The sequence below is a fragment of the Tauraco erythrolophus genome, chromosome 11, assembly GCF_009769465.1.
Source record: "Tauraco erythrolophus isolate bTauEry1 chromosome 11, bTauEry1.pri, whole genome shotgun sequence".
Lineage (NCBI taxonomy): Eukaryota > Metazoa > Chordata > Aves > Musophagiformes > Musophagidae > Tauraco > Tauraco erythrolophus.
Window position 1 is genome coordinate 9,861,453 of NC_141475.1, and position 15,089 is coordinate 9,876,541.

Below are 15,089 nucleotides of genomic sequence, written 5' to 3' on the forward strand. Positions count from 1 at the left end.
TATAAACACATAACACTTTTAGATAAATACATGCCATTTAATTAAAACCCCAGGTCATGAGTTCCTTAGGTTCTGTGTTTGTGTTGTGTAGTGTCCAAGGAAATAAAAACATTAGTGAGTACTGCAGTCTGTTAAATGGGAATGGAAGAGTCTTTCCTCATGTATTGGAGTTTTGTTTCATTTATGCAAGACGTTAAGACTTTTAGCCTAATTTCTGCATAAAAGGACCTAATTTGATATGAATTGCAGTAATATGTTTGAAAATAACTCCCTTGCCAACAGCTATAGAGTTTGCCACTAACATTTTCTTTTCTCTTTTCAGATCTTTTTGGATCTCTGTTTAATTGATCCATGTTTCCGAACTCTTCCTTGTAACTTTCGCGACCAACCAAAATGAAGTTGAAGCATAACATCAACCCTGTTCTTCTACAGTTTATAAACTTTATTATCTTGGTGTACTCCTTTGTAACATACATCCCGTGGTACATATTTTCAGGATCAAGGCAGGCTATAGCAAAGGCCAAGCAGGTTAAAGCTAAACCTGTGAATAACAAGCCTGGGGGTGCGTACAGATCTGTTAACAGTCTACATTGTTTAGCTTCAGTTTTATATCCTGGGTGTGATACGCTCGACAAAGTTTTTAAATATGCTAAAACTAAATTTAAGGACAAAAAACTCTTGGGAACACGTGAAATCCTAAAAGAGGAAGATGAAATCCAGCCATCAGGAAAGGTTTTTAAAAAGGTACGTCTTTTTGCAGTCTACCTCCAAGAATTTTTCAAAGTCTGTCTACTATCTTTTGAAACAATTTTAATCCAGTAAAGCAAATTAGAGGGAAAAATAAATTTCTCTATTTAGATTAAATAGTTGTGAAAAGAGTTAAATTATGTAATTCCCAACCTTTCATTACTCAGCATTTAAAACAAATCTAAACATTCTTTTTGCATTCTTGACTAGATATCCTTTTTTGTAGTTTCAGCCAATGAAAAAACGCAAATGTGGTTTAGGTATTCGTTTTTAATATTTAGCTGGTGATGTAAGTGGCTTTAAAGTTTTCCTTTTAGGTGAATTAAAAAAGTCTCCTTATTTATGTTATTCTGAACTACAATCAGATAAATATAGAAAAATTACTAGATGCCTGTACTCAGATGTGCCTTGCCAGTAAGCTTAATGGTAACTTAGGGATTTACTGGTTTGCCCTGTGAATTCAGGGCTTAAATGAAATTTTTGTTTGGAAAAGGATTGCGCAGACTTTAATTGGAAGAGTTTTGTTTGTGAGTTGTTTGGTTTTTTTGTTTGTTTGGGTTTTTTTTTTTTAATTCTTTCAGTCTCCTTTAATGTGTGAACGCTGCTAATCTGTGATCATGTTGTGTGCGAGATGTAAGTTCAATATAAAACTGTCATTTCAAGGGACTGACTTTTTATAGTTTTTCAAGTTCAGGCCTGTGTTGTCAGCTGCTGTTTTGTGTTTGTTCAGAGACATTTAAAAATGCAGTTTTGCCTGAAGAAGCAAGTGAAAATACCATTAACAGGATATGCGTGTATTTGCGGATATGTGTTAAAAGTCTGCACTTCTATATTAGAAGTCTTTAACTACATGCTATAAAGACAATTTTTAGTTAAGATTAGTTTTCCTGCAGAGGAAAAGTTTATCTCTTCAGGTAATAAAAGATTCCTTAAATGCTGCTAGTTTTAATTCTGATATAGGAGTATAATGTTTAAAGTACAATTTGCTTAATATCACAATACATCACAAAGTGTAGTTCTGATAAAGTCTTTATAGAAGCTTTAATTGTTAGTGAAACTTCCTCCCAGCGATGGGGTTAGCTTTTCAGTATGAAGGAAATGCTGAGAGAAGTGAGTACATGTAATTGTTCTTGATGCACATTTTGCTGCCTCATGTCCCTATAAAGAAACAGAAAGTTCATGTTGTACAAAGTGGGCTTCTGAGCACAAATCAGAATTTTGGCTGCCCGTGATCTGTGCTCTGTTTTTTAAACATAATTAGTAATACAAGGCTTAAGAACTTAGGAGTTTTAGCCATTTCCATTATGCAAGCGAAGTGTTCTGAATATTGGAAAGCTGGAGAATGTTGGTGTTGACCTACTTAAATTACTTGTTTCTAAATACTTAGACTTAGAAATTACCTAAGTTAAGCAATTTTGTCTAAGCTTGACACAACAGTTCATTATGGTCCATTGCAGTACTTGCCCTCGTGATACTTTGTTCCAAGTAGTGGCATTCTCACCTAAGTCTACTTCTAAATTTTTCTTTCAATAAGGAATACAGTGTTTCTTGATACCTCATGACATGTTTTAGTAAATGTGGGAAATGCGAGCATTTCACAAGATACATTGTTGATTCGAAATGTCAGGATCCTTTTCCTTTGATTTTTGCCTTTCATAGCATGCACCTTTTTATTGCCTGGTTCCCTTTAGCAAAGGCAACTTGTTGAGCTTTATTTGGTGCAACTTTTCAAAAAGGTGCACAACAATTTTAATTCTCAGATAAAACACATATAAATTCTATGCCTTACAGGAGTTGCAAAACTTGTTAATTATTTTTTCCCTTTCAGAAATTGAACACAGTGGTGGGAGTGATTGATGCTTTTTTTTTTTTTGAGGTCATCTGCAAGTCAGGGGCAGATCTGAATGTAGATCATGGGTGTGTGTACTGAATTGCATTACCTGTTAGAAGGTGTCTCTCTGTGCAAATTGCAATGGGCTAGGTTAGCCTAGTTAATGATTCATTAATGGGGCAAACATATATCTCAAAAAAAGTAAAATATTAAGTTTCTGGTTCTTAGGAGAACTAAGTGTGCTACACTTCTAGCTAAAATTATTTAAAGCTTGTTATATAACATTTTTAAGATCAGCTACTACGTTTCGAGAACAAAAATATCCCAGATAATCTGTAATTTCTTGATTGATTTTTTTATGATATTATATTGTTCAGAAGTTTTTATTCCTGTATAGTTGCCAAAGTAGCAGAAATTCATGGATGTTAATAAAATACAAGTACTTGCTTCTGCTCACTTGGTTGCATTTTATAATATTTCGTATTTAGTTAGTTTTTCTGTTTCCTTCTGTAGTATTTAAATCAAGATAAAATAATGTTGAAAATATTTCAGAGATTAAGATGTAATTAATTAAAAGAATTAATTAATTTAAGCAGAGCTTAAATTTTGTGATACCTAAAAGGAACTTTATTCTGCTGGTTGATTATTTTATGTTATCTTGGTTGTAGGTTATATTGTCATGTGTTTGCTTTTATAAATGTTGGTATGTCGATTTTGCTTTGTTTGTGAGTAGTTCTGTTGTTTTCTTTGGGGGGGGTGGGGGTGTGTTATTTGTTTGTTTGAGGGTGGGTTGGTTGTTTTGTTCTGTTATAAAAAAAGTTTGTAACCAAGAACAGAATTAATGAAAACATAATAAGACATAGTTGGAAAAAGTAAACATGGTTTGGTAGGGGAAACCGTTGCATCTAAGCCTGTGAGAGGTGAAACAGTAAGCGCATGGGAATTCAAAACATTGCTTATTATAGCTGATACTGAAGCTTACTGTGAAGTTGTAGGAAGGTTCTTGCCATGCCAAGTCATGAGCAGTAAAAGAGGAGCTTATGATGTTGAAAAACATAGAGTGCTATGTAAGTAATATTTTAAGGTGGGAGGTTTTCAGAGGTGTTCAGCTGCAGTCCATGTTTTCATGTGAAAAAGGCCAAAAATGAACATTTCAAATATCCTTCTTTGTATTATTTTTAATGTACTTTCTACAAGGAAATGTATTTAATTCATGATCACTGATTTCCAAATTGTAGTCAAGATTCTTTAAGCCTTATAAGCTACTTTTAGGAAGACCTTGAAAAGTAACTGAGTTTGGGTAGATAATAGCTCTGCATGTGTCTGCAGCTTCTTTGAGAGCATTTTGTGACACCTTTACACTAAAAATTTGAGTGTGGTTACCCTAAAATCTGGATTAAAGAAATGTTCACTGTGCAGCAATTATTTAGGCTCTATACTTTGCGGGATTTCTAAATATTAATACTGTACTGGTATTTAATAACATTCTCCAATGCATTAAATAAGTAGCTTTAAAACTTGCGATTTAAGTACGTTTAAAAGCTGGTGCGCTAGAGGGCAGTATTTTTCTATTTAATGTATTTTGAAGTAAACTTTCAGAGGTGCTGTCTCTTCTGATTTAGTGTTGGGTTTTTTGTTTCTGTTTGGTCAGTTCTCAGTAGACTTCTTGGGCCTTTCTTTTGCAAACTCTTGGACAGTTACTTTGTTTACAAGTGTAAGTCGTTATCTAGCACAAAAAAATTCTGAAACTTGTAAAATTAAATGTGTGTAAATGTTTAAAAGATTATGGCACTTAATGTCAGTCTTAACAGCTGTTTACAGTAGAAACTGTACATTGGAAAATATTAGTGAAAGCTACAGAGGGAAGGGCCAAGAAGGGAGGCGTACGTGAAGATGTACTCAAACATAAAGGAGAATGAGAGAAACCGTAACTTGCTCTGTGTCCTGCAGAAGAAGTGTATAGGGAAATGCAAAAGTAAAGCTGCATTGAAAGAGGCCTTCTCATCTGTTTTCATGCGTCAGTGTTCTTCAGAAATATATTTCTATGTATAGAAAAATAACTATAAAGGTGCTATACTTCTTTTCTGTGGACTTTCTAACCTTTAAAGAAGGGAAAGCACCGATAAGGCCTTCTTTCACTACTTTATATCAAACTTGCTTAAGCAATGAGGATAAGTTATGTAAGAGAACAAAACAAGGGAAAAAAATCAGAATCACCAGTGTTTTTCAGAAAGGTCTATTTTTGACCCTTTAATGATTTGATATTTCAGTTTTAGTGAGTTACATAGCGAATGGTGGAAGTTACCAAAACCTGTTCATTTACGGATTGGCGAGCTTACTAGAAACAGTAATGAGAATGTTTGTATTTCTTGGCCTAACTATTTGAGAGCAGCATCCCTGAGACCATGTTGTAGGTAGAGTACAATAGTGGAAAGGGTGTTGTCAGTCTCACTTCTGTAAATTGTGATGAGCTTGTCAAGAATTTCCAAATCTGCCCAAAATACTGCGTTTGGAGGAGAAATATCCAAATTGGAATTAAAATTCCAAGTTACTGAAATTTGGGTGGACGGAAAGAGGTGCTTTCTTTTCTTTAGAAACAGTGGAAGCTTTCCACACCAGAAATATCTTGGTGTGTTGAAACTGAAAGGAACTCCCAGGTCCTTCTCCTTGGAGGGCTGTAGCTGTGAGTGCAGGTAGTGTGTGAGCCCTCTGCCCCACGGTGCTGTGCATGTGGTCAGGCTGCTGCGATTCTCTCACTGATTACAGCAGGGAAATTCAATGTGATCTTTCTTCTCCAGTAAGGTTTTTGGCTCTGTAACAGTCTATTTTCCAATAAAGCTGAATTTCTGTAAATACAACAGGAAAACCTTTGCAGATATTTATGTGAGAAGTTGCTAAATATTGCTGTTGTTGGCAAGTATTGGTTTTTGGTTTTGCTAAATGATATTTTCCCAGGAAAACATTTGTGAAATTTGTGAACAGCTGCACATATACCTGTCCTAAGAAAGGTGTGTCCTGCTAAACAAGTAGATTAATGAGCAATATGCAGCAAGGTTTGTAGTAGGTACAACACAGTTACCCAATAGTAAACTTAAGCAGTTTGAAAAAGTGTTTTGATAAAAGAAATCTATTAGACTTTTTGTTTGAGAGAGATTTTCAAATTCATTGCTTTGGAAAATAGATGTGGAGATACAAACTCATTAGAAATGTAGTTACATGCCAAAAAGCTGTTAGATTGTACAGCCCACAAGTCTGAAATGTAGTTAAAGTTGATAAATGTAATCTGGAAAACAGAATGGAGGGAGGAGGGAGAAGTTTGCTTTTTCTGGCTTTTTAAAATCATTTGCATTTATTACTAGTGCTTTGTAGCCAAAGGAAATGACTGAAAGACTTGGCTAATAAAGATTAGTTTGTATTACAGATATTACTAATGTATTATTTAGATATTACAAAACATCTTTGTACTTTATCTGTATGAAAATTTCTAGAATGTCATCAAAGAAATAACCTATCACTTGGTGGGAAAATAGCACTGTAAAGTGCAAGCGCACACATAGAAATCTGGCAGATAGTGATCTGTAAATTCAAATCCAATTCTACTGTGCACCAGCTTTCCCATATAGAAGAAAAGTGAGATTGCTTAACTTTTTCCACATGACTTTTCAGTACTGAGATTTGCCAGTAATTTCCAGTCCAGTCTTCTGTCCCACTTTTGTTTAGCAGTAAAAAAGGGCAAAAAGATTACCCCTCTTCCCCCTGACATTGGTTTTGGAACAAAGGGAGGAGGATTTCACGATTTATGACTGAGGACCCGTTGATATACTGCTTTCTGGATTCCAGTTTCACTGTTGTGGGTTTTGTTTTTTTTTTTTTTAATAAGAATGAACATGTAAGCATCAGATTTGTGTAGGAGAATCGTAGCCCAAATATCCAAGCAAGCAAATATAGAGTATGTATTGTACTAGCTTGTGCTTGTCACCCTTTATTTAAAATAAAACAAACCTTTGTAAAAAATCTAAAGGCATATGGGTCAGATAACCACGGCCTTTCGGAGGTCTTCTGGAGCTACAAAATACTGTGGGAAACACATGCTTTCCTAATGTGAAGACAGAAACTGAGGTGATAACATGTGTGGAGGTATTGCAGTATTTGTGTTGGAACTTCCACAGTCTCTGCAGTTTTTGGCAAGAATATTATTCGTTATCTTGAATAAACTGCTTTTAGAATTCAAGCAACTTTTACTTCAAACATCTGTGGTTTCTTTGCATGGATAAAGATGTAATAGGACATATGTTAAGGATTTTCGTTTTCTAAATTTAATTTGTTATTCTTACTAGGTCATCCTTGGCAAATACACCTGGCTTTCATACGAAGATGTATATATTAAAGCTGTTAATTTTGGAAACGGCTTAGCAGTATTGGGTCAGCAACCAAAGACTAACATTGCTATCTTTTGTGAGACTAGAGCTGAGTGGATGATTGCAGCGCAGGCCTGCTTCATGTGCAACTACCAGCGTAAGTATGCGTCTTTCCAAAAATATTCATGTCTTTTGATCCTACAACACAATTTGAAAACAAACTTTTTTCGTACTTCATTTTACACACTAAGAAAACTTTATAAAAAGTTTATACAGAACGTTTAAAATGCAAATAAAAAATACTACATAAAGTAGACACTGTGTACTTTGTAGTGTTTTACTGAATGGAGAAATGTGTATCTGTTTGCAGCTGGAGGATGGTTTCAGTAAGTATATCTTGCTCAATGAATTTGTGAGAGGTTTATTTTCTTTTGATCTCAATTCAGTACAGATTCCCAAGTTTCTGAAAACAAACAAACAAAAATCACACATGAATTCATTGACTCAGTTTCAGGAGTTGACATCAAACCTTCATCTGTGTCTGTAAGTTTTGTTTTAGCTGGATCTTTTAGTCAACCCTTCAATTTTGATTTTGGTTAGTGGATTGTATTGTTATGTCTAAAAAATGAAAAGGAATGAGTAAGTCCTGAACTTATTTTGGACAGCTCTTTCAGATTAATTGCTTAGTAACTCCTTTACCAAACTGTAAGTAATTCCTTAATTCAGACCTTAGGCTGAGCTTGATATATTTTTTTTTGTGATTTTGTATTTTTCTTTCTTTTCACTGCCTCTTGACTTTCTCATAGTCCATTGTGTGTCATTAAATATATCCTAACTTAACCTGAATGCTGATTTGAGGCTATGCTTAAGGACAAGCTTGAGTCCTAGTTGTTACTTCAGAGACCTTTAAGACTGTTTTTAGTTTTGGTGAGCTATTAAATCATACACTGACTGCATCCTTAACCCTGGCAGTGGAGACTGAGACTAGGTTCTCTGACCTGGCTGATAGTCCTCATTTTTCATGGAGTGACCATAAGAGAGGTGTCTTCTGTCTGATGACAGTTTTAGTCCTATTCTGTCACATCTAGTTACTTATCCTTTAGTCTTCTGCTATCTTATTGTGGAGACCACTAACTGTGTTGGAGTAGAGCTGAGTCTGCTCAGGGAGAAGGTGCTTTCTTGACAGAATGTGTACACTGGGCAGTTGCAGCTGTATTGTGAGGAGTGGCAGAATAGGACAGACTGGCTGGAGGTGTCCTTGCATAGCTTCACTTCACAGCACCGGGTAGATACAAATGCAAAGTGAGATTGGTTCCCCTTTTACTCAGATCATGTAAAGGGCCACAGCTATGTCCAAGGTACATCTCTGCCACGGTGGAAGGCCGGCTGTGTACCCTGACCTAGTCTGAGCCTAGACACAAGGATATGCATGGGAGCTCTAGGCTTATTTTTCTTGCTGAGAAGCCTACTGAGTGCTGATCTCAACTTGGTATAGGAATTGTTCTCAAACATCTGTTTCATCCTTAGTGTGTCATTCACCTAACTGCAAGCCCAGCCTGGCTGGGTTCTGTGATGTTCTCAGGGAAGGCATTTCTCATTTTCCCCACAGGACACTCTAGAAGCTGCTGTTCCTCACAGGCTTTGGCCTCTTCTCTCCCCTGCCACATTTACCCTCCTTCCATAAGAGATAGGATGTAAACACCAGATGTGCAGAAATTCCTGATTTACTGACTACCTACACTAAAAATATATATCAGTTAGACTTTTTTCAGATTTTGGAAGCAAACCTAACGAAAAAATTGTATCTTAAATGGTCCCTCTCTGCTCTGAGCATGAGTGTGTTTCAGTTTACAAAGCCATAGGTTCCTGAGTGTATGGCAGGTCTGTGTGGTTATTTGGTGTATACCCTTACACTGTGTTACTCCCTCAGTTTTAAGGGTGGAGTTGGTTACAAGATGTACTGCCCTAGCCCATACCATTTCAAAAGCAGTCTACTTGCCTTGTCTGCAGAGCCAGTTATCGTACAAGGAGAGAGTGGATGTTGTGTGCTGAGTTTCACAAGGCCTTTGCAATGATCTCCCGTAGTGTCTGTACATCCAGGCTATGTAAATAGAGACTGGATAAGTAGCTGGTAAGATAGATGGAAAATTCATTAGTCCATTGGCTGAAGGGGATTGTGATCAGCAGGACAAAGTTAGTTACCAGCCCTTGGGGATTGATACTGAGTCCATTACTGTTTAATGTCTTTACTGAAGATATGGATGTTGGGACAGAGTGCAAATACAGCAGGTCATAGCCTGTAGCAAGTTGGCAGGAGCAGCCAGTTTGCTGGAAGCAGGGCTGATGTTTAGGGGAGGCCTATCAGCTGGAAGAGTGGGCTGTCAGGAACCTTATGGAGTTCAACAAAGGCAATTACAAATTCCTGTGTGTGCTGGAGTAACCTCATCTACCAGTATAGGCTGGGGGGCAGCTGGATAGAGAGCAGCTTTGCTGAAAAGGACCTGGGGGTCCTGGTGGATAGTAACTCAACCATGAGTATGCAGTGCCTTCTTACAGCGAAAGCCAACAGCATCCTGGGTGATAGTATCATGAGTGTAACAGGTAGGTCCAGGGAAGTGGTCCTTCTCCTTCCTTTAGACACTGGTGAGACCAGATCTAGATTACTATGTCAGTTTTGGGCTTCCCAGTAGCAAAAAAAAAAGACCTTGACATACTGGAGCGAGTCCAGTGGAGGGCTGCCAAGATGCTGAAGGGGTTGGAGAACGTGACATACGAGGAGAGGCTGATAGAGCGAGGTCTGTTCAGCATTAAGATGAGTGAGTTGAGATCTTGTTGCTGTCTAAAACTATCTAATGGGAGCATACAGAGAGGATGAAGCCAGACTCTGTTCAAAGGTGTGTTTTGATAAGACTAGAGGCAACAGGCACAAGCTGAAACACAGAAAAATTTAGATATTAGGACAAACTTCTTCATTGTGAGGGTGGTAAAATACCAGAACAGCAGCCTAGGATGGTTGTGAAATCGCCATCCTTGGAGATACTTAAACTGGACTGGCCATGGCCCTGACCACTCTGCTCTAATGAACTATTTTGTGCAGGTGATCTTCAGATGCCTTCCAACCTAATCAGTGGTATTTTTGGTCCTTTATTCAGTGAGGGACTGCTGCTAACTTGCCTGCCAGAGCAGACATCAGTGCAGACTGTTCTCAGATGAGGTGCCTGCGTTGCTTGTAAACTACATGTCTCATAATACACTGACAGTTCCCTTTTATCACGTTCGGGATCTGTTAGATTCCTAGTGACTATCCTGGGAATAAAATGCAAAGGCTTGTATTAATTAGAAGGGAAGTATACTTATAAATCCTAGGAAGATTTCATAATTTAAGGAAAAAAAAAAAGGCATCTGAGATAGTGGACAGATGTCGTGTAGATGGTATGCATGTGTTTTTGGTTTTGTTGGATTGCTGTTTCAAATTCCCTTATAGAGACGTGCTTCAGCACACTGTCTGACATGGTATTTAGCATCTAAGCTGTATGTCATCTTATGTGAACTTGGCTGACTTTTGTGCTGGCAGATGATGATATCATGCAGTATTCACGTAGTTGGTTTGCTGAGTGAATTATAGAATTCACATGCTGTTTAAGTAGTGTGGCAAGATATTCCTAAATGACTTATATTGGAATTTTTCAGTTTACAAGTTTCACAACAGCTAACTGCTGTGGCAGTGTTGTGACATTTTTTCTGAATGTGAAATGTATTAAATCTGATGGTACGCGCCCAGAACTGATGCCAAGAGAGCAAGTTCATCTGTTTCATACGTAGTGTTGGAGAGAATGCCTTTTGTACTGCAGAATTAAAATGGGGAAAGTAATTTTTATGTTACGAATTACTCGCACAAACAAGTAGTTTTATGATTAGAAATACTTGCTTTGTTGTAAATTTTACATTGTTTGAAGCTATCTAAGTCTTGTCTTTTCAGGAGGTAGAGTGGAATTGCTAGTTCAAAAACGGAAAAAAAAGTACTAACACAAAATCATATTTTTCTTCCAAAGTATCTCCCCTTCATCTGCGTGAAGAGCTCTTCACCAGTGTGGGCAGATAAAACATGGGGGTGTACAACCAAATAATGAATAAATAGGAGAGGCTGTGTTTCATTTTTCAATCATGCCTTTCTGAAGCTTGAGCAGAAGTGGTTTTGTCAGAATTGATTTGGCTGAAGCCTTTAAAGGTATACTTTTCCTTTTTATTTTCTGTGTATGATGGATGCTGAAATACTCAGTTTAACATTTTAGTTACATTGAAATAAATGGTGAAAGTTTTATTTGTTTCTTTAGGGCAAGGTCTGTTATTGTATATTAGCTGGCAAATTTAGCCGTATTGAGACTTTTCTTTTTGTCAGACATTTAGAGCAGTATTCCTAGCAGAAGTCTAGATATCAAAGATTCACTTGTACTATTGTGTGTGTAAAGAGGAACACAAAAGATAATCCCTTCTTGGTATGTCTTCAAGAGAAAAAAGGAAAGAAAAAAAATTACCTAAACTTTCAGATTTGCCTGAAAAATGTTAGGTGCCAACGTGGAGAAGTGAGAATGTCACAGACGGGAGTCATTGCTCGTGTTTTTTTTTCTCTCCATGACATCAGTACCTCATCATATAAATGGTATATCACTCTTTCTCTTTGACTCTGTCGTATAGCTCTCAGTTGTCCTTGAGGTGCTTATTTGTAGATGAATAATTAACTACATAAATGGTTATTTTGGAGATTATACTTTTCTTTCCGGGCAGTGTGTTGTCTTGGTTGCGCTTGTTGGCTTGGGGAAACTGAATTTCTGCTAGATGTTTATATAGCAGGGGTCAGTGCAGTAAGTAGAGAGAGCTCGTGGGAACTAGTAGAGGCACTCTGCTGGACTTTGCTCCCACCAAATTAAAGAAAACACAGTGCATGTGCATTTGCCCTGCAACAGTTCTGAACTATGATGGACTGTTTTAACAAGGAAAAAATAAGTAGAGGTCAACTATTTACTTTTCTGTGTAAGAAAACTGCTTTTGAGTTCTTCCTTAATGTGCTGTGCTGAGTTAGTAACTCCCTGGATTTCAAATCTTCAAATACAACAGAATTTGATTTTGTCTTATTTTTACTTTATATTTTTCTGCAGTGAACATAATATAGTTACAGCTCTAACACACAATGCACTGTCTTGTTTTAATAATTACGTTGTTTAAATATTCAGCAAAATCCAGGCTAAAATACAATAAAAATTCAGATACCTAATGTGACAAAACTTGCAGCACTGATGGGGTTATTAATGATTGCGTTGATTGACCTTACAACTTTCTTGAGATGCTTCTTTTTAGCATTCTGCTTAGAAAATGGGAAGTTAATAGTTTTTTTGAGAGCAATACCTCTCTTCCTTTTCGAGCTGCCTTTTTCTTTCTCAGTCTCTTCCTATCTTTTCTGATGCAGTTGCTATAAAAATGGCAGGAAATTAAATACGATATAAAAACTGTTAATATGTAATAATTGTGATTTAACATTTGCTAATGAACTGTCCTTAAATACAAGAAACAGGGTTTCTAATAGTTTCCTAAATATTTTCTTTCCTTGCTATTCTCTATTCTCATGATGTCAGTTCAATGTCTAATGATTTTGATGAGTTGTTTTAAATAGATGGGAGAATGATAGGCACAGATTTATTGCTGACTGAGAATTAATCTGCTGATGACATGTATTACAGTGTTACAATGATTTCTTATTAGCAGTCGATTGTAAAAGGCTACTAACAAAGCATGTGAATTCCAAAGAGAGAATCACGTAAATGAAAGCTATTTCTTTCCTGAGTACAAGAGGACTTTTTAAACAGTGTATTAAACTCAGGACAGATGCCTATTTTTAAAACTAAAATGGTAAAAGCCATGAAGATAGGAGAGTAGATCTAGAAGAGAATTACATAAGGTAGTGTGGTTTTGGTACTTCTAGTTAGACCTTGAAAAATAGTAAACAGTCACATAGACAATTGTTGTTCCTTATTTCATTCTGGGAGAAACTGAAAACTATGCTGTGTTTAAGTCTATGTAATACGTATTTTTTAAAGCACAAACTATACAACCTTTATGTTAGTTGACAAATATTTTTGCTATGTTGCCTAACTTAGGATAGATTGATCTCAGCCCTTTGTTGTAAACTATACTTGAAAGTGTAACATAGGTTAATGTTCCCCCGCTGTGTTTTCTGTTCCAGTTGTTACTCTGTATGCTACCCTGGGAGGCCCAGCAATAGTACATGGGCTAAATGAAACGGAGGTGACCACCATCATCACTAGTAAAGAATTGATGCAAACAAAATTGAAGGTCAGAAAACTATTCTTCGTTTATCTTTCCAGTGTATCTGTTCACTGTTGTTAAAAGGTCCGGTTTCATTGTACAGAACAATGATTTATTGCTTGTCTATAGGGCAGACACTTCTTTTAGAATAAGATTTATGTATCTGTCTTCATGTACAGAAAAAACAATAGTTTCTTTCAGTGGGATTTTGGCTGCTCAGTGACTTTGGAGAACAGGATGAGCAATTTGTGCTACTGAAGAGCTGCAGCGCTGCCTGGTACAACACCTTTACAAGAAGTCGCTATGGTTTCTGGGTGGATTTAATGACTATAAATTTAACATTTGGAGCAAATGGGAAAGACAGAAATATCTATCAATTTGTATATGAATAGCTAAATGTGATCATCCTCTTGATTTATTGTTGGATGTTTTCCCAGCAGAGAATGGCTCTTAAATCTAAAGACGGGTGCTCAAAGAGTTAGAACTGTTTTCCAGTGCGGGGGAAAGCTTATTAAACATTAGAATGGTCAAGAAACTTTTTGGACTTACTGACCCAGATTGAGTACACAAGTAGTACAACTAATCTGCAGGAGATCATCATCATCCTGTGTTTTGGGAGATCTAGACCTTTCACAAAAGGAAATTGTTTTAATTAAAAACTGTGTGCTATTGCCGAATTTTGAATGAGAATTTCCCAGACTCTTTTTAATTTACTAGAATGACAGTATATATATTGCACATTTATTTCAGCTTGCAGCAAGAGAATAAATTTCTTCTGCTAGAAATGGTAGTCATCTTTTTCCCCTAGAATATTCATAAATGTTTTAGAACCCACATCTTCCTTTAAATGCTTCAGTAGTGCTTAACTAATAATTTTTCATTTTTTTGCTGGCTATTGCTTATTTTAAATAGCGTAGTAATCAAGGAGCAACATAAGAATTATTATGAGCTCAGTGTTGCCAGATTCCCTCAGTGGTCTATGAGAGTGGAAAGTTGATTACCTCTACAAATCATTGCAGTCTTATTTGTGGGCTTTTCTTTAAATAAGACCCAGATCAGTAAATGGTTGGAAGTTTTTGGCTTTGTAAATGGAAAGTCCAATCAGTTCTGCAAATGTAAATGTGGAAAGTTTCAGGCTTTGCAGCTGTTTGAGCTACATGAGTTTACCCTCTGGTATTTTAAATCCTCAGATATTTTATGTCTTTTTTTTTTATGTATACAGTAGATTATTTTAATTTTTTTTTCTCTCCTTCATGCTAGCACAAACCTTGTGTTTGATTTCTGAACACATGTTTGTTTCCACAGGAAATTGTTTCTCAAGTTCCACTGCTGCGACATATTATTACAGTGGATGGCAAACCAACGACATGGTCAGAGTTTCCCAAGGGTGTCATTGTTCACACTATGGCTTCTGTGCAAGCTATGGGGGCCAAGGCAGATACTGGTAGGTTATATCTTCTTTCTATATGGATCATCTCATTTGTTGTCCTACTTTGACCCTGTTGAGTAAACCTGGGGAGATTGCAGTTCTCAAAACATTATGCAGTGATTAACCTTTTATCATCTGCTTTTTCTTTGAATAAGATCTGTGCAGTTTTCTGGTTTGCTTGTGGTTGGATTTTGGGGTGTGGGTTTTTTGGTTGTTGTTTTGTTTTTCAACAGAGTAGAATAAAATGCTTTTAATAGAAACTGTCTTCTCCACAACAAGTGTCATGTGTTGAAGAATAATTTTTAGGATAAGCATTTAGGCCAGGATAGAAACTTGGAAAGCATTCTTATGATAAGACATGTTAAAACCAGGTTATTCAGAGCACACAGAGGAAATTATTGTG

At 36.5% G+C, this 15,089-nt stretch overlaps 1 protein-coding gene across 1 annotated transcript in view; it reads left to right on the forward strand.

The window, feature by feature from the left end:
- The first annotated feature begins 384 nt into the window (after positions 1-384).
- The window catches only part of ACSL3 (acyl-CoA synthetase long chain family member 3), a 31,378-nt gene continuing 16,673 nt past the window's right edge, over positions 385-15,089 (forward strand). Inside the window, exons 1-4 of the mRNA XM_009990740.2 lie at positions 385-744; positions 6,916-7,093; positions 13,175-13,284; positions 14,563-14,701. Coding sequence (XP_009989042.1) covers positions 394-744; positions 6,916-7,093; positions 13,175-13,284; positions 14,563-14,701 — 778 coding nt within the window. The 5' untranslated portion in view covers positions 385-393. The remainder of the gene's footprint in view (positions 745-6,915; positions 7,094-13,174; positions 13,285-14,562; positions 14,702-15,089) is intronic.